The sequence below is a fragment of the Poecilia formosa genome, unplaced genomic scaffold, assembly GCF_000485575.1.
Source record: "Poecilia formosa unplaced genomic scaffold, Poecilia_formosa-5.1.2 Scaffold329, whole genome shotgun sequence".
In the NCBI taxonomy this organism is placed as follows: Eukaryota; Metazoa; Chordata; class Actinopteri; order Cyprinodontiformes; family Poeciliidae; genus Poecilia; species Poecilia formosa.
Genome location: NW_006800268.1, coordinates 437,512 through 457,631, shown reverse-complemented (window position 1 = coordinate 457,631; position 20,120 = coordinate 437,512). Strand labels below are relative to the sequence as shown.

Below are 20,120 nucleotides of genomic sequence, written 5' to 3'. Positions count from 1 at the left end.
ATTCTCAGGTGAATTTCATCAGTTCTGCTCACAGAAACAAACAGTTCTTACTCAGAAAATTATTTGGAAAAAAAGGAGGGGTAAACCCAGTCTGAATTGCTGTTTTCTTTTCTCTCTCTTTTTTGTTTTTATTTTTTATTTTTTTTTACCATCACTTAAAATGAGTTTACTCAGTCCTCAGCTTGAACACTTCATTCTCGGTGAAAGATGTTCCAAGCCTTATGGATCCATAAAAAAGCTGGAGTGGAATGATTTGCGACGTGTGTAAAGGTACGTACAGAGAGAGATGTCAAAAGTTTGAGTATTGAATATTTCAGTCAACAGAAAACAAAAAAACACTGCAAATTAAAACTTTGTCAGCATTATCCTCATTAAAAAAGAGTATCAGCAAGCACCTTTACTAAAATTCAATTCAGTTTATACATAGTACCATTTCACAACAGTCTCAAAGCACTTTATAAAAAATATATATATATATATATTAATTCACTCACACTTATATTCCAACTGATCCAAGTTATCAATTATTAATTTTTCACCTAAAAGAGCAACTCTTTGCTTTATATCAAAGGGATCTTGGTGCCTTAATGCAGAGTTTGACAAAAAAAAAAACTATAAGAAAATAATAGATTGTATTACAATTCAAATAGTCCTCCAAAAGTTACAGGCTCTCACAGATTGAGAGCTGGCACACACAGCCTTAAGGTCAAGATCCTGTTCCCATCCAACACAGCAGGATGTGTTTAGGCTGAGGCCCAATCAGCTACGATATGAGCAGTGTGTGCAGCAAAGCAATTATAGTTGAAACCAGAGCCAGCTAATAAAGATTTGGATGGAAGCACAAAAGAAAAATTTCAACCATGTGCTCCGTAATGGAAGTCCAAAGCTCCATCTGGGCCTTTCAATTCCTATCTGTAGAAGAGCTCTTGATGCAGTGTAGCTCACCGCAAATTTGGGCTTGTAGCAAACTGATGGCAAACTAAAAATATCAATGATGATGATGGACATATTTCGTTGGTCCATTGCGTAATATTAGTTTGAGTCTAGCTATGTAGATATTTTCCTCATAACTGCGTCGGAAAAGTTTTTATGCACAAGAAGTGGAACAGCTTGGAAGCAAAGGCCCAGTGTTCATAGATGGACTGAGAACTCAGATCTGATGAAGCTCAGCATTTAAGGAAACTTCCCTAGAATTATATTTTCTTGCATCAAAAGGAAAGATCCACGCAACGTACGGCACAATAAACCCAGGTCCCTATAAAGATCAAGGGCACACAGAGGCAAACTGAGCTCTGCCTCAAAAAGAAAATATGTGTTTTAGAAGTGGTGTAGCTTTGATTACAAGGCATCATAGAAAGAATTAGGAAATATGTCTTTCTACATCAAAGATGTGGCTCTTGGCCCACCACATCTTAAAATCAAAGGCTGTTTTAGACTCCTGCACAAAGTCAGAGTGGAAGGTTTGCTTTTTTTAATTATACAACAGTTACTACAATTAGAAAAAATAGAGGCAAGAATCAATGGAGTTTGCACAAATACCTGGCTGACAAAGGTATCACTCAACAGACACTACAGGGCCCCAGCGCTAATCCCAGTGGCCGTACACTTTGGCTACACCAGTAACACTGTCATGGTGGGAATTACACAGGACACCTCCTGGCCTGCTATGGAGCAGTGCTGCCAGCAGGCACTGCTGTCACGGTTGCCTGGAGACGGACGCCATGCACCTTGGTGCTCTCAACATCTGCACCCGTGGATGCTTGTTCAACAACTGAGGATGGATGTGAGGCAAATTTTTAAAAGACAAAAAGAATCAGGAGAGAGAAACAGAGCAGGAGATCCAAGAATCAATGTCACTGTTCTTCAAAGCAACTTTTTTTTGACCTTCTATGACCTCCATTGTTGAGTATCTGATCACAGTCTGGTCTACCTCCAGTGTGTGGAGGCTGTGTGGGTCCATCCACACATTCAGAAGGTGGACATGTGAGACCACTAAAGCCCTGATGGACTGCTTCGGTTGCACAGACTGAAATACACAGTTAGGGGTTCCTGGTGATGATGGTGGAGAAGATACAGTTTAGTTTACTTCATTATTTGAAGTAAACTAAATGATTTGAGTAAAACTGATTCAAATTTGTCAAGTTAAACCAACTTCATAAATTAAGTTGGTCAAATTTAATTGAATTACTTGTTACCAATTGAACCAACGTAACCAACTGAAGTTAAGTTGGTTCAACTATTTTCTCTTTTCAGGTCAAACAGTGACACGGTGCAGACTTCTCCCCACCAACACCAGCAGTTTCCAAACAGCGGTCTCATGTAATCAAAGCGTAAAACTAAGCTACATAATAAACAGTCATTTTTGTGCACAGTTACACACCAGCTGCATATCTACAGATAAATGAAGATGCTCAGTGTTATTTACCACCTTTACAGGTTTCATTTACTCTCCAAGTTTACTCTCATTTGAAATGCCACAGTTCTCAATTGTTCTTTGTTATAACACAGAACAATTGGTTAAATTAGGTTTATCCAAGCCTAATTTAACCTCCTATGTCTATCTACATACAGTTTCCACCTGTGAACTTGTGAATTTGAAGTTCACGTCTGGAATTAAAATCAAGGAACTTTGCATCCACAAGAAGGGTAAAGAAATCTCAATGTTTTGAGATGTGTTCAGGGTGAGTTATTTTGGCCTGGTTTGTGTGTGCAGACAAGGAAGTTGTTTCTGATGTAACCTGTTATGCACCAAAAGAACATCCCTGACAGAAACTGTTTTTGCCTGGGATGATTTTTGCAAATAGCTCTGTGTGGACCTGACCCAAATGTAAAAGTCATATACTGTTTTTGTCCAGGATGTGTGGGGTCTGTAAAATTCTTAGTTGCCTCCCTCCTGACCATAGAGCTGTAAAGGTCCTGGATGGAGGGAAAGTCGGCCCTGACGATTGTCTCTGAGGCTCGCAGTGTTTTGTGGCAGACTACTGTCAGGCTTCCTGAGATGCAGTCATTTCTGTGTTCTGATAAAACTTTCTGTAAGTCTTCACTTTTTCACTTTTGAGATTTACTGTTTACTGAGAACTCCCTAGTCATTATGTTTTAAAATAATAATGATGGATGGAAAAATTACAGCTTCATAGGGATTTTCCATCAATGACAATACAGTGCCGCTTTAGTTTTCCTGGCTCTGTTCCCGTTGGAAAAATCAGATTTACAAAAGCTTCATATGTTATCTGAAAAGGCTTGATGTCTCCACACTACTCTTTACGTACGTACTCTTTAGACAAAGATTGGTTCTGAAAGTTTCAGTGCAGTTAAATTTGCACTTGTCACTTTTTTAAGCATCCCAGATTCTTAATGCCGTTCCAAAGGTTAGGGGGTTGAATAGGGTAACTGAACTCATCATTTGAAAACTTCTTTTTGTGTTTTCTCACATTATTATTGACTGATATAAAAGACAACAAACCACTGATATGAACAGAGTCTCTTTTTAAAGTCAAATTGGAAGAATTTCTAGAGCACTGCAGATCAAATATGATTATTGTAATGATATTAACGTTGCCTGTAAATTTTATTGATGCTTGTTTTCCTTCTTTTACTTCAACATCAGGACATAGTGACAGTTTCAACAAATATGAAGAAATTATTATTTCTAAAAGTTACTGCAGCTTACATAATAACTACATTACTACCAACAGCAATAATCACATTATTACTAGTGGCAATAGAAGCATATGAGATATCTCAAAATCCCTGAACTGTTCAGATAAATCAAATTATATTAAATTATTATTATTATTATTATTATTATTATTATTATTATTATTATTATTATTATCTACCAGGTTTGCTATATGGCAGGACTCTGGTATCTTACTAAATATATCCTGTCCTACTACTTTAACTTGTAGGAATGGTATGATAACTTTTTAAACCTTGAGATCAGTAACCAGCCCACACTGCCATTGAGCACAGCACAGGAGTTTTCTGGTGCACAGGAGGAAAAATTGCTTGAGAAATCTATCAGAGCGCAGAATCGTCGACATGTTTTTGTCGGGCCAATGGTTAGGCATCAACAAAAGAAATTCTAAACGTCAAAGGCATTCATGATTACATTTCTGTTTTGGTCCAGAAAACCTAACAAGTGTGAGCTCACCCAACTCTAATTTCAAAATACCATGGTAGAGATTAAGCTATATCAACACGCTTTTCTGAATAACCCCCGTGAAAACACCCTATGAGACAGAATACATATCGCCTGCGCACCTAGCATTACAGAAAATATGGATCTCTTCCGTTTTAATCCGTTCTGTTTGCTCATCACCGCCGCTGACTCTCCCAGCCCATGAAAGAGAACCTGGGGCTGTTGGCACCTCGTGATAAACCTATCAAGCCCGGGCACAGCTGTTGACATTGGTTTGTTCACAACATGTCTGATGACTCGAGCCTTTGAGATTGCTTTGATTAAGTAAACTTTGAAATCACAAGCTCCTGGGGAAACACATAAATTTAGATGTAAGAACAATATTTCACTTGAAGGATTTTTCCAGCTCTGTTTATACAGCTCTCTTAAGTGAGGAAGATCCCCTGAGGGCGTCGTTTTCATGTGTGCACATGCTTATACACTTATTAAGTGGAAATCGTGCCTCGGCTACTCTTCTTTGCACTTACCTCTAAGTGCACTGTGTGGTCTAACAGTCATGGTATTGTACTGCGTTTCTCAAACGGTTGTCTTCATGGCAGTAATCAAAAGCAGGGACAGCACTTCGTGTTCTTTGGAAAACTCCTGATATTAGTACTCTGTCATCAGCAAATTTCTGTTACATGAGGCCCACCTGAAAGTCAGTAATTGTTCTCTGCTCGACTCTGGATGCTGGCTTTCTTCAGTTCCTGTATTTGACCAGTTTGTTTATCACCACTGATTGGATGCTGGTAATTATGGCAGCGGCCACACATTGCTGACAAACTCTGAAAATGAGAATGACAAAAGGTTCCCAAAAATAAAAACGACATCTTCAGGAAGGTTCACGACAAGGGTGGCGATTTATGTTTCTGCTGGCGGGAGCTCACCGGCTAATCAACCACCGCTGGAGTCCAGGCGACCGCTTCCCAATAATTGGAAAATAAACAACAGGCCTGAAAACAAAACCATACAGGGTTTGTGTGATGTTCGTGACACATTTGAACTGCTCTGTTTGGTAGATGAGCTTTTGTCAACTGGTTGCCATGGCAAAAGGTGTGTGTGTGGTGACCCCGACAGGAGAGCAAGGGAAAAAAACTGGAAGATTCTGAGCAGCTTTGAGTTGTACTTCACCCGTTTTTCGGCATTATTTTCACTTTGGTGCGGCACACTACAGCCGCTGTCATTTCTGAAAGTAACAATAAACAATATAAACTTGACTAATTGCCTTGTTTGTTCATTCATCTCAAAAGCATTGGCAATTCTCTCAGCTTTAATTTAAGCCACATTTAAAAGAAATCGGATAACAAATAAGGATCCCAGGAACATTTTTGAGACAAATTCACCCACAATCCACATTCCGCTTCGGTACACTACAGGTTTGCTCCATTACTGGATGTCAGTGGCCTGTTGCACATAGTTGATTGTAACATACTGAATGATGAACAGGAAAAATGACTGTAATTGTCTGGTGTTGTGATAAACTGATTTACTTATCCCATCTTGGCAGATTTTAACTACTACATCAAACATAGATCATACTGGGGGGTTCCTCAAAGTTCTGTTGTTGAACCACATATGGAGGAAAGCAAAGGCTCTTCACATTGCTTACATTTTGGCAGGTAAGGCAGTCAGCTTGGGACTAACACTATATAAGATCTCTTATATAGGTTAGCACTCATCGACAGCTTACTGGCGGAACTGAGAGCGTTGCGCAACACAAATAATTATCCAGGCAGAACACAATGCGCTAAATAATGAAACATAATTTCATAAACCCTGGAGGTAGATGATTTGCAAAAAGACATTTTGATAACAGGCCACTCTAATCATTGGATTAATGGTTATGGCCCTACTGTGAACATCTTTGTTGCAGTAGAAAGTTGCAGATCCTGGAGAAAGTTTAAAATTAAATGGTGGAACATGAAAACTCAACAGGCAAACTCCCTGCCAGGATTCAGACATAAGACCCTCTTACTGCAAAGATATATTGATAACTTCAGCACTGCTGGTATTTAATCAAATCAAATACAATCTGAAAAAATAACAAATTTACTCTGGACAATTTTTGAATTGCAATAAGTTTTTAAGTTTCTATAATAGAAAGGAGGGTTCTGTAGTTGAGAGGATGGTTCTTACCTTCATGTTTTATAGCCAAGTGATGGTCCCGACAGTTTAAAACAGCATAATCGACAAGAACTTAAATCCCTTCTGACTCTTTTGTTTGGCTTCTCTCTAAACATCACAAGGAAGAGTTTGTTTTAAACTCAAAAAGAAAAAAAAAATTCTGGCTGTGCTCCATATTGCAACAAATGACTATATTAAGAAGATGTTAGGAAATGTGAAACTTGGCAACGAAATAAAAGCAAAGATCTGAGATGGATGGGTGTTTTTAAACGCTGGTGATGTGATTTTAATTCCAACGTTATGCTCAGATGCTTTCTTTGTGGATTTTGGCGAATGTTTATCTTAATTAAAACATCTCCAGAAGCACACAGCCAACTTTAAATAAACTCTAGTTGTCAAAACATTCACCACATTCCTAGACTTAATCCCATTTCTAATTTCAACATGAGCTGCTTCGATAAAGAAACATTAGGGTCCAAACCATTGTTTTTAAACACACAGTTTTTATGCACTATAGGATGGAGTGTAATACAGAGATGATCTACTTTTGCACAATCAGCGCTATCATTTCTTCTTATTATTATCATTTTTTTAGAAGTTAACATGTGGCTCACTTTCACATGGCTCTCACATGGTGGCTTCAGTTCACTATTCAACTCAAAAAGCCTTGAAAAAGTTTCACTGGCAGAACATGAGAAAATGTCTTCTTTGTCTTGTTTTTTAACTAAGCAAAAATTTTAGCTTTGTCTAATTTCAAATGAACTAAGATATTTGCACTAAAAACTAGATACAAATACTTGGTAAGATTTTGCATTTTTGCAGTGTAAATATGTGTTATTTTGTTAAGTTAGTCAAAAAAAAGTCAGGTATATATAATATTCATGTTTTATAGCTAATGGTTGTAAATAATTTCTGCTGGGTTTTTCAAGAGGAATTTCATGTGCTGGTTCTTTTCAGATTTGCAAAAGTTCATTCAAGTTAATTTACAACAACTTCAAGAAAAATAAAAGTTAATGATAAAACAAAGGTATCTGCTTATGAGACACATTTTTTAAGAAGAGTTATTGTTCTTACAAGTTTTTAATTTTTCAATAGAAGCAACATATTTGTTAAGTTTCTTCATAATGATTGCATGAGGGGATTTTTTTTCACTCCTTTTTATAATATATTAAATTTTTTCTAGGATTATAGCAAACAAACAGCACCTGTAGCCCTATATGTGGGCCCACTGACTGATTACAAGAACCTAGACACCAGTGATGCTAATTAGTGTGCTTTATTTTATTTTATGTGCTTTAGTTTTTCCATACAAACTTGAAGAGAATCTCTTCCAGATCAGAACATAGAGCTTTGCTGACCTCTAGTGATGAAAGAACATATGACGCTCTTGACAGTCGTCCTGCTTTGCCTAACTCTACCATAAATACTTAAGTTCCTGGCTAACCATCTGTTAAATGTCTTTTTAATAGATTCACAAACAGGTGTACAATTATAAACTACACCTGTAAACTTATGTTCTTTAAATATTTTAATACCTAGCTAAGTTCGCAAATTTTACGGGTAAATTTCAGTAACAGTTGTCACTTAAAAGAGAAGGAGTTCAGGGTTTGTTTAGATTAAGTTTCAATCCTGTAGTGCTCTGCAAACCTTAACTTGAATAATTAACCTTAGACAGATGAATATGCTTTGCAAAATACTTTTCCTTAACATTTATTTCTTTGCAATTAATTATCACACTGAATAAAACACATAACATACACATAGCAACGGTTAAAGCCTCTCGCCCATTAACCGCTGAGATCCACCCATCCATTGTCCAACATGCTGAGATCCCTTGTGAGGTCGTCAGGGGATAAGTGTGTTGGATAATGGATGGGTGGATGGATGATTGATATATTTAAGGCCAATTTAGAGTATTTTGTTAAATTAAAGACCTTTTGAATACTTAATTTTAGATTTGAAGCCTTTTCAAGACTTTTTAAGGATTTGCTGACATTTCTGTCTTCTGGAATGAAATGCTCACAAGGTATCTCTGCAATAATTTATGTCCTTTGATCATAAATTGTAAATGGATTCACATTCTTCGTAAAATGATCCTGCACTACAAGTATCTGTTCCCTTTTGAGGTGAGGGCAGTTCAGTGATGTCTGTACATACAAAGTGGGAAGGTCTGTGTGCCTCTTTGGACTGGAAGGAGGTTCTGCTCTGAGGAACAAGTTTTCAAGCTTTACATGTATGGCACAAGGTACAAAACCATTTAATATCAGATGTCACAGTTGGTCAAAAGCACATAGATAACGTGTTTCTAAGCATGCAGTCGGCACTATAATGACCTGAAGATGGGTCACAAAGTAAACTATTAGAATTAAGAGTTGGAAACTGTCGCCATGGCTTTTTTCCCTCTATTATGTACAGATCTAGGTCTCCCTAAATTCCCCGTAGGTGTGAGTGTGTGCATGTTTTTTATCCTGTGTGTCTCTGTGTTGCCCTGCGACAGACTGGCGACCTGTCCAGAGTGTACCCTACCTCTCGCCCGAAACTTTTGCTGGAGATAGGCACCAGCACCCCTCCTGACCCCGCTAGGGACAAGAGTGTATAGAAAATGGATGGATGTTCAGATCCAAATCAATACAAACATGACTTGGTCATTTCTCTGTAACTTTAGCAACTTCTTGGTTCCCTTGCACTCATTTGTTCTTTGAGTCTATTTTATAAATGTATTTATTAGTTTTGTCAATAAATACATATAATTAGTCTAAAGACAAATTTGAAACTAATTCAAAATGAAAAGTTGCGAAAATACTGATAATTGCTCACTAATTTTGAAAGTTTTTTAGCAGCTCGAAGTATGTGTGTTTTTTTAGCCCACATATTCTGCCATTCATGTTAAATGATATTTGTGTATCTCAGCAGATAATCTGCGATGTTTGACCTGCAACAAATTAGCATTCTGTGTGAAAGGTGTGTGCAGGTGATATTTCAGTAATGTGGGGAGCAGCAGGAACTTCCTGCCGCCTGGCCCGAGCTGAACTATCACGGCCAATGGCGGCGCAGCGGGGGCGGAGACAGCCGGCACATTATAGATACTCCAGCGTAGTATCGCGGCCAGCAACAGACGAGTCTCCAACTCAGTCTGGCGCACCTCAGTATCCTCTGGTTCATGGAGTGTACACTTTCCATCCAAGTGCAACAACTGCTGGGGGTCTTCCCGACGCACTACTACGAGGGCTACAGCGTGGAGTTACAGGTACCTTCATTCTGCACCCGCTCGCGCCTGCCTTCTTTTCCCTGACACGGGGGGAAAAGTAAATGAGTGTGAGTTTGAAGATGCTGTCTTGCAGAGGATGAAAGGCACAGCTGTTGGTGCTGCATGCTGATTTTGTGAGCATCCCTGATTGTTGCTGCGCGCGCTTCTTCTAGGAGCCGAAACGAAGCGGCGCGCGAAGCCCCGCGGCTCTAATGGTGAGGGGCAGTTAAAAAGTAAGCTAACCCTCCCAGAAGGGTCCGGGGGATGCCCCCCTTGAACGGGTTCTCTGCTGCGGACAGGACAGAGGCAGTCTGTGTTCACCGGTCTGAAGCGCTACCCGCTCTCTTTTAAACCTTCAAGTCAGAATTCCCGCGACAGTCTATCAGAGTAACGTTAATTTCTCTCCCCGTGGCAGCCCCCATTGCCTTGTCAGAAAATAATAAGAAAGCAAGAACGTGAGGATCAACTCCCCATCCTGCGCGTGCTTCCCCAGGTTGCTCTGCATGCTGCAGAATGGCCCCACTCTTCTCTGAAGGTGACATTTAAGGCAGAGGGAGAAGGGGAGTGGGCGAACCTTCTGTGTCACGATTTCATTTAAAACCACAGAATAGACTGAATGGATTATTGAGATATGATGAATGTTTTTTTTTTTCGGTTTTTCTGCTCCACCTGCAGGAGGTTAGAGGGTACTTTTTTTGCCTCCAGTGTTCTTTAAACTGATTTAGTTTGAGATATGTTAAGTTCTCTACAGACAACAGCAGTGTAAATTAAGCCAAACTGGCACATTTCTAACTAATGTATCAGAAATGCAGTGATGAAAAGATTTTATGGTCAATTTCTGATGACCAATTTTGTAAAGCTTTGATCTGCCAATTCGGTAGATGAAATTATAATGGGATGATAACATTAGGTAAAAATTTCATGGTTTTGCAGTATCACGGTATTATGATTACAGTATGAATATGTTTCTGGTGCAAAAGTAGTTGTGCCTTGAAGTTCGAATAGGAGTGGGTGATATAGGTAAGTTTTATCAATATTTTGTGGTACTATTGTGATAGTGGTGATAAGAACTATTTATTGCTTCTTTTAATAGCTGGCAGATCATAGTCTCTCAAACACAAATGCTACTTTTGAAGAACATTCCCATTTATAATTGCTTCTTTGGGACCCCAGTCTCATAAAGAAGGTTGATTTATACTATTAAGCTGCACTTATTAACGACATCTAATCATATTTTCTATTGTGTAGATATACATTACTGCTTTCATTGAACAAACAGTGGAGAAAATAGTAAAAATAACAAAACTAACAATAAGGGAAGTTTTTTTAAGCATCCTTAATTGGAATTTGTCATGATAAGGGTAAGTCAAAATTATTATCATTATAAGAACTTTAGCCTGATAGATGATAATACAATAAATCCCTACCATTAAGTCAGAAAGGAAAAAACCTATATAGAAGTTTTGTAATTGTAGGTTATTGAAAATCTTTTAGAAATGCAAAACAATAGTTACACCACTTCAAAGTCTTGAGTACAAGTACACAGACTGTATTCTTTGAGGGATTTTGATACTGCAGCTGCATGTGACTGATGGAATTTAACCTGTACTTTATATCTGACCAGACAAAACAAAAAAAAAAAAAAATAAAATAGAAAGAAAACAAAACAAAACACTTATACCATGGCAGAAACAGCATGATGGAGAATTTTAGTGGTTTTAAAACCGTGACCTTTGTATACCTTGAAACCGACAAGTTACTCACGGTACAAATGGCAAAAGAACAATAAAATAGCCCAAGTGCTTCTGTCATCACCAAAAATGTCTCTCTCTGGCTGTACAAGACTGGGCTCGGTAGGTCAATACTAGATTTGCACAAATCTGGTTTTGGAAAAGAAAATTCTCGATAGGTTATCTGGGACAATGTGCCTGATTCATAGGGACATATCTATTCAGTCTAATTTTATGTGTTCTGCACAATATGCTTTATTATTTAATTCACATTATATTTAGAATTACTAATTGCACTGGCTGAACAAATTAACATGTTGTTTTTCCATGTTTGACCAAGCTTGTGAAGTATTGGTGTATTTAAATGTGCTGTACTAGTGCAGTTATCAAATCCATTTGTAATTCAGTTCAAGTACGTCTTCAGTAACTGTTAGATATATTTTGTCTGTGCTAATGGCAATCAATTCAGTTGCACAGTGTGATTGCTGTTCAACTGAATTAAATTGTTCGTCTTTGTAACAGCCCTCCCCCTCACCCTCCCCCAGACCAAATCCCCAGGGGCAACACTGTGTTCAAAGGGAAAGGTCTGCTCAGTCAGGTCTCCTGTCGGTTCCTCTGTGCAGGTCTGTCCGTTGATTCCTCGGCTGATTTTCTTTTCAGTTTAAAAACCAACAATAGCAGAATAGATAAAGGTCATTAGTTTGCATTTCAGACATATAACATCTGCTAATTTCCATTTGCAGTTGCCATTTGGATAATTTCTCTCTCTCACAGCAACATTAAAACGTAGAACATGTTTAGTGCGGAGCTCACTCCTCTTTGAAGCTAAATTCAGGCTGTTGTGTTTTCTTTTTAAATGCACAGAGTTTTCTACTGCCAGTGTGTGGAAGCAACCCAGTTAAGATGTTGTCTTGACTAAACAGCCACTTTTGGGGTGGAATTCAAAAATATATTTTTCCATCTAAATCTGCTACAGTGTCATTATATATTATTGCCATAATATATAATTTTAGTATTCTTTAATTGTTTTAAACTATTATAATGTATTAAGTTCTGCTCCAGGACAAGGGATTTTAAAGACACCAACCACCTACTATAATATTTAAAATAAAAAAATATTCAGCAAACACCAGGAAAATATACATTGTTGTGCTCACATGACCCAGGTTAGTTTAGTAAGATATTTGAAAAATATCTGACTAGTTTAGTCAGAAAAATATCTGACTAAACTATTTTGGGTATATTTTATTCAAATGTTGTGCTTTATCCATAGGACCTGTTTTGTCCCTATTCTCAAGAATCACTGAACTTTAATCAGTCAAACCGATTTGCTCAGGAATAAATTAAATACTTTAGTGAGCCAAAAATGTTACAACTAGATACTACCTAACTTATTAATATATGTGTTTAATTTCCACTCATAGGGAAAAACTAGTGGGAGTTTTTAAAATGATGTGTCAGGAGTTAGGGGTTGTCTTGCAATAGGCCGAACCTGGAGCTCCCAGCTGTTAATGCAGCAGGAGGAGACATCTCTGAAATTGCAATATTGAAAACAATATTGCAATTAGATGATGTATTGATGAACCAAGCAGATATTTGAGATTTATATATCTACATTCTTGCTTAAAAATATGTGTAATACAGCAAAAATAATTTTGCCGCTCTACACAGCCATTGTCCCAGTTTGGACCTAAATTGAGTCATGGGATATGGTGGACCACGAAGGATATACGGGACCCATCCTTCAAATCTGGGGAAAAGAAGGACACCTTTTTAGGTTGCATTTAGAGGAGTCTTTGAATAGTCTATATGCCACGAGTAGTGGTGATGGACTTCCATTTAATCTTAAACCACATTGATTTTTTCTGCATCCTTCTCTTCCTTCATCTGTGGTTGTAGTCTTCTTTGCGTCTCTTTTTTTGTTTGCTGCATTTTATTTGTGGTTGTAGTCTTTTCTGTTTGTGTCTAAAAAAGGGAAATATGTGTCTGATTACATGTCTCGAAATGGAATTCAGACAGCACTTCCAGGAGTTTTCTGTCATTGAAAAAGAAACCAAGCTGTTCACAACTCGTTTCTTGGTGGATCCCAAAGAAGTGGAAGATAATCTGCAATTAGAACTCATCGAAACCCAGTGTGATGATTCTCTGAAGAATCAACATCAGCAGCTTTCTCTCCCTGAGTTCTACCGGGGCTTGGAAAAGGAAAAGTTTCCTCTGATGAGACGCCACGTGAAAAAAATGATCAGTCTGTTTGGCTCAACATACATATGTGAGCAAACATTTTCTCATTCTGAACAAAAGCAGAATGAGAACCAAAATGACCGACTCCCATCTCCATAATGTCCTTTGCATCTCAACCACTAAGTTTACTCCAGACCTGCCAGTCCAAAGTGCAGCAGCACTGTTCCCACTGAGTGCAATGTCGTTCCCACTTTAGGTGAGTGAAAAAATATATTCTACAGTACCTTTGAGTTAATGCATGTGCAAGTACACATGCTTCAAATATCAATAAAACGCATCAATTCTGTCACTATCCTGCTTTTGCACACCACTTTCTTATATGCGTTTTTCTTGTTAACACACAGAGTACAAAGTCAGCTGATTTCATCTGATGCAGATGTGCTACTTGACCAAGTGACATCTGTCTGGATTTTTGGCACAAGTGGCGTCGGATCAGCACCGCAGCTGGATGGCCCGATTTACATACCTAGCGCAGCTGATATTCACCAGAATAATTTAATAAAATTATATGCACTCCTGTTATTAAGTGCAGTTCAGTCTGTTAATGTTTCAAACAAACGTTAACTTAAATAACAAGCTTAAAATGTACCCATCCCATTTTCCCCTTTATTGTTTTTTCTCTGTACTGTAAATCTTCTAAGAAGAAATCTGAGGCTGCTGAGAAATAGCTACCAAAGTTTTTTTCTGAATAAATTGATAAAGATCAATTTATGGAAAGCTGCCTTTAATTATGTTCAGCAATATAAAATATTGACCACTTTTAATTGATTTTTCTAACTTACACTGAAGTTAAGGCTATATGTCTAATTTCTAGTAAGTGGCCCCAGCCCTTCCTATATTTTTATATATATGGCTCTCAATGAAAAAAGTTTGGACACCCCTAATCTAAAGGATGAAAATCAGAAACTTCTGCTAATGTGATCAACTCATAGTCACTTGTTTTGTTTACTGCATAAGCATTACAATTATCATCAAAGTACGCTACATATATATGAACAACTTCACCAGATAAAGGCTCATTTCTGTGATCTGCTCTCAATGGCAGAATGGAACCAGTTGTGTAGATTTGGCTGTACACATCAACACTGTAAGACAGTTATATGGTAGTTGTTAAAGAAATGTTAGTTTCTAGAGCTAACCTCAAGTGTCTCGACCAGATCTGAGATTTTTTCAGTGATCCCACACTAACTACATTATGTGTTAAAATCTGTGATTTCATACTCCTCAGTGATCTGTGGTGCTTTGTTTGTGAGAAGTGATTTTAAAGGCTGACTGTCTACCCTATTAGTATGGGCTGTAGAGGATAAATAATAGTTGTTGCTATATCATCACAATAATCTTAAAGAACCTAAAAACTGTGGAGAAAAAGTGAATGAAGATTATGATTAAACTATTAAACTTTTCAACCAGTAAAATTACAAATAAATGGCAATGACACTGATTCCCTCTGAAAATTAGCTACTTTAAAAATAATCAATGCTGATCTTAAATCAACATGAGAATCGACGTGGTTTTTTTGATTTGGCTCTTCAACCAAATCTTCCACCAGTGGCCTTCCAATTGACAGGAATACATGGAATCTATCTAAGTCCTTAATTTCCACACTGGTTTCAACTTCAGTGTACTCCAAAAAAATCACAATTATACTTCAATAGCCTGTCCAGAAAACAGCCAGAATCTGGGCAAGAATCTGTTAAATGAGATTCTTGGTAATTTTGGAAGTCTCTTTTTCATTTTGAAATGTTGTTAAAAAGACTCTTGACAGATTCTTGATTGTCAAATGAGAACTGAAAGCAGAAATACACAAAACAATACAATTAGAATATTTTTGTAGACCATATACATGCAAAAAATGCTCATGTTTGTTGGGAGTTTTAATTTAAACACTACTATAATCCAAAATTTCACACACGGTTAACTAAATTTGTTGATTACAGCTGTTATACAGAAAACTAGTTTTACTTGAGCTCTACTTCGATTGTGATTAATCAGCAAATGGATTTTATGCATGCTAACAAGTTTTGTGTCTAATATGTAACCTTGTTTTTAGCCTAAAAGATTAGTAAATCTCACAGCCTGTTAGCTTGAGTATTTAAAGTGGTAGCATAATAAGCGGCATTTTTTTGTGTACAGTGCTCACCTTTGTACAGTACCTGCTGAATGTTGCTTTCCAGGGAGATCTAAAGTCCACAATACACTTGCAAATGCCACTCAAAGAATTATCAAGGTGCTTAGGAATATTTAGGAGTTGTTACAAGGGCACAACATATTTGAGGACACGAGACAATAATGAGGGTTCAACAAAATATTTTATTCTTAAACTCTCTGGAACTTTGGTTTTCTTGGTTCAGCTGCTTCTGATTTTGTGTGAAGAAATAGAGTTAAAGGCCCTCAGTTTTCCGTGTCCCAAAAAAAAAGAAAAACAAAACCCTAGAAGTAGTAACAGAAAGTTGGACCTGGTGAGCCGATCAAACAGAACAAAACGGTACAGTAGGGGGGCCAACCCTGTACAGGGCCGTCGAAGCCCCTACTAGTACCGACTAAAGCAAAAAAGAACCTAATGCAAAAGAAAGATCGAAACCAGGACAACCGGTCCCACCAGACTAAAATCACAACGAAAAAGCAAACAAACAAAGGCTAACAGAAACACCGCACGGCAGGCTGGAAACGTCAGCTGTGGCCCACAGCGACTAGACGAGCACGCACCGTGTCAAGACGCTTCCCCTGTGGTGGTGGAGCGAGTGGAAGGGCGGAGATCCCAACATGCCGAAACCCAGCCTATTTATAGGCGGACCAACAGCGCCACAAATTAACGTAATCAAATGACCAAAAATAATAAATTATCCAAACTCCAAAACATATTAACAAGAGGTCATTCAACTAAAGTCTATAAGAAAGCAAAGAAAAAGTAAACAAAAATCATAATGTGCCCGAAGCACATAACAGAGTATAATGACTTTTGAGTATCAGACTAGTTAAGAATATGATGCCCTCAGTAATGGGCATCATATTCAAATTGAATGTGGAACATTCTTTCAACTCTATGTTGTACATTTTCTAGCATTCCAATGTTTAGTAAGGCTTATACAAAATCAATATGAATTTCTCCAGCCTGATGTCATTAACTACAGAACTACTTTCATAAATCAACTTTTCCCATTTAAAAACACCATCTCTTGACAGGTGCAGAAAAGGGGATTAAATCAGAATAAAATAAAAGCACTCTTATGTCTTACCATTCTATGACGGTGGACATATTTTATTAGACAAAACTGAACAACACACTCCTATGTTGGATCTTTTGTAAGTTACTACAGTTTTTTGTTGAGATATGATGCCTTACTAACTCAATTTTTTTAGTCAAACAGATGTTTATTGAATGTACTGCCTTTAAATCTGTATTAACACAGCATAAAAGGACAAGCGTTGCAGTTGTTTATTGTAATAATCCCGGTAAGCACTGACTATGCCTCCACTGCATCACTGCACACTCATGTTAGCATAACGCTAAAGTTGCAATTACTTCTATGGTTTTTATCACCTGCTGAGTTTAACCAGAGTTCAGCATAAGGACGCTCCCTAACGGCAAACCTCTGACTTAATGTATGACTTCTGTTTTACAATATTAGTTATCTTGACAGTTTTTCCTGACGTTCTAACACATGTAGCAAAATATCACTTATGTAATATAAAAAGAAACACAGTGTCGGGGACCCTTGTTACATAATTTATCAGCTTTATGATTCACTATAAACAACTTATTAGGTCTTTATTTAGTTATTTATTATCTGTAATATTGTAAATAGGCCTACAACTACAGCAAATGATCGTAAGACAACAATCACCTGTCATTTTAGACTCGCTTAAGCTAACCTGAATATTTACAACTCTCCTGTTGATACACTGACATAACTTACCTACCTTTCAGTCACTTTGAAAAGCTTTTCTTCATCCCTTCAATATCTTTATTGATCTCTCTCTTCCATTTTCTGTTTTGTGCCCGTAGAGCTTTTTTTCTTCTGCCGCTCCCATATTTAGCTCCCTGTTGTCACGTGCACTACGACAAATTTAAAAGAAAAGAAAAAAGTTCTAAGTTCTAAGTTGATAGAACTTAGAACTCACTAAGTTATATCAACTTAGTGAGTTGATAGAAGTTTCTATCAGCTTCTATCAATTGTTTGCTTTTGTTGTGTTGAAGTCGCTCGGCTTCTTTGTTGCTTTGCATTTTCTTATTGCACTTATTGAGTGTTTGAGAAGGGACACATGTCCAAGCGACCTGTGTGAGAGGGGAGGTGAAGTCTTATCAGTGCTTTACTGTCAAAGTGAAATTTGTTATCTAAAAAAATAATGAAAATTAATTTAAAATACGTACACCAAATAAGTGCATTTAATATTCACCCCATTTTATCTTGACATTAAATATTTTTTTGTCAAGAATTTTGATCATGAAAGATTTGTAAAAGATCCAACACCTGAGGGGATGAATAGTTTTTTTATAATAGCTATTTACGTTTAGCTATTGTAAATAGCTATACGTTGCTTCACCAGAGAATGTCACATGTTCTCACATCGGTGGACAGTTTTATGTGACACTGACTTATGCTTAGATACTTTCTCTTTCTATCAACTCTCAGCAGGAAAGTTTTTCACAAAATACCAAGTAAACAGCCTTTGAAAAAAAGCTTCTTCATCGACTTGTTCCTTCATTGTCTTGGATTTTCTTAAACCCTGAAGTCATCTGTTTCTATTTCTGAAATCCTTCAAACGCAGGGCTAAGCACTTCATCGGTTTGTCTACTGTCTCTAATTTGGAACGCCTATAAATAAGTCTTTAAAGCCCAGCGCTTCTATGTCATTAATAATTGTTTGCTTTTGTTGTGTTGAAGTCGCTCGGCTTCTTTGTTGCTTTGGATTTTCTTATTGCACTTGTTTCAGTCTCATCCTCTCGTATGGAGTGGGCTGTGACAGGTCTTTGGGTTTATATAAATAGCGCAGTCTGTGACAAAGGGCTCCAGTAATTTTACTTGAGCATATTTATTTTCAAAGAGCCCACAGTTTGCTCTAAATATAACATTTAAACAAAGCAGGAGCTTTGTTGGGCTCATGAAAGGTCGTCGAGTCTGTCACAGCAGCAGAATGTCAAATACTCTTCAGAAATACCAGACTTGTCTCAGATCTGCTAAACTGCTGCTTTCTATAGAAGAAAAGGACAAAGCTTCCAAAAAGAGAGCTATATTCTCACTGACAGCAGTGGAAAAAAAAAGAAACGAAGGCAGCGTTAGATCACAATAGAGTCAACCCTGCGGCTGGTAAATCATCCCAACTGAATGACCCATGTTTTATTGTAGAGACAGGAGGGTGGGCATTTTTTGCATTATTTATCAATTATTGTGAAAAATCTCTGATTATGATAAGGATCTTTGATTTATTGTTGTCTCGCCAAATTTCAGTGTTTGATGGTAAATAAAAATAGAAAATTGACTGCATTGTTGAAGATGTTATTTTTGCTATTTTCTCCACTGATAGTTTCACAAGCACATATATCGGTAAATTTGGAAAATATGATTTAATGCAGTTACTTAGTGCAGCAGTGATATAACTCACACTTCTCTAAGTAAGTGCTGTCCTAAAGAAGCCTGTTGTAAATGGAAATGCTTTTTAAGAACAATATTTGTGTTTGTAGTGCTAAGACTAATGTGCCATGCACTTACAGCCAAACAGTTACCCCAAAAAATAAGTAATTAATATTTGTTTAATCATAATTTTTATCAATATCACAGTATCGCCACAAAAATCCATGTCGCCCACCCCTTTGTTGCATTAACAAAATAATTTGTCTGTAGCGGATTGGGCACCAAAAATTGTTCCAGCTTAGGGGCCAACATCCTTGTAAATCCAGCCCTGGTCAGTACTTGTCAAATAGAGGCATGGTGGGGTGCGGGAAGCAGAACTTTATTATTTTCTTTATTCATGCTTGACTGCTAAACAAGCCTCCCGCCACCAGGTGGCAGCAGAGTTCAAATTAATCAACTGACGGCCTGTTCAAGCTAGTAGAAGCAGCAGCCTACTCAGGCAGACAGAACTGAGGTGGATGAAGTTTTGTGACGGTGCAAAGAAAAATGCCTATGTGAGTACTGTTTGTGCATGGCTTTAAATGACATCAGCTTTTTATTATTATTTTTATTTGTTATAAAAAAAAAAACAATATACATGTAAAAGAATGTGCTCCGATGGAACCCTCTGTGAGTTAGAAGAGTAGCACAACGTGCTCCTGCTCCTCCATGATTGTGAAGCATCATGGCATGGAAATGCGTCTCTTCCAGGAGACTATGAGTGGAGCTAACTGGAGCGCAGTCCTGGAAGAAAACAGACTGGGATCAATGCTCACTTTCTGGTGGGCGAAATGCCCGGAACATTCACTCAAAGCTACAACTGAAGAGTGGATCAGACTAATGGGCCACATGTGGGCCGCTGATGACCTTTGAACCGTGAGTTTGGAGTAAAAGAGCAAATTCCTTTACTTTGTTATAGGTGCATAAAATACGACAACACATCTTTTATTTGGAAGGCCACTATTTCTTTCATTAGATCACTGGTGC

The 20,120-nt window shown here is 37.6% G+C and overlaps 1 protein-coding gene across 5 annotated transcripts in view; it reads left to right on the top strand.

The window, feature by feature from the left end:
* The first annotated feature begins 9,384 nt into the window (after positions 1-9,384).
* zmat4a (zinc finger, matrin-type 4a) overlaps positions 9,385-20,120 on the top strand; it is an 85,592-nt gene continuing 74,856 nt past the window's right edge. For 3 of the 5 annotated variants that reach the window (XR_001658816.1, XR_001658815.1, XM_007573436.2), the window contains exon 1: positions 9,385-9,551. Coding sequence is in view for 2 of the 5 variants with exons in the window: in XM_007573436.2 (XP_007573498.1) it covers positions 9,465-9,551 (87 nt within the window). In the remaining 3 variants the exon portion in view is untranslated. Of the gene's footprint in view, positions 9,552-19,542; positions 19,649-19,836; positions 20,010-20,120 lie in introns of those variants that run through there. The other 2 variants (XM_016661451.1, XM_007573437.2) reach the window with 2 other exon arrangements.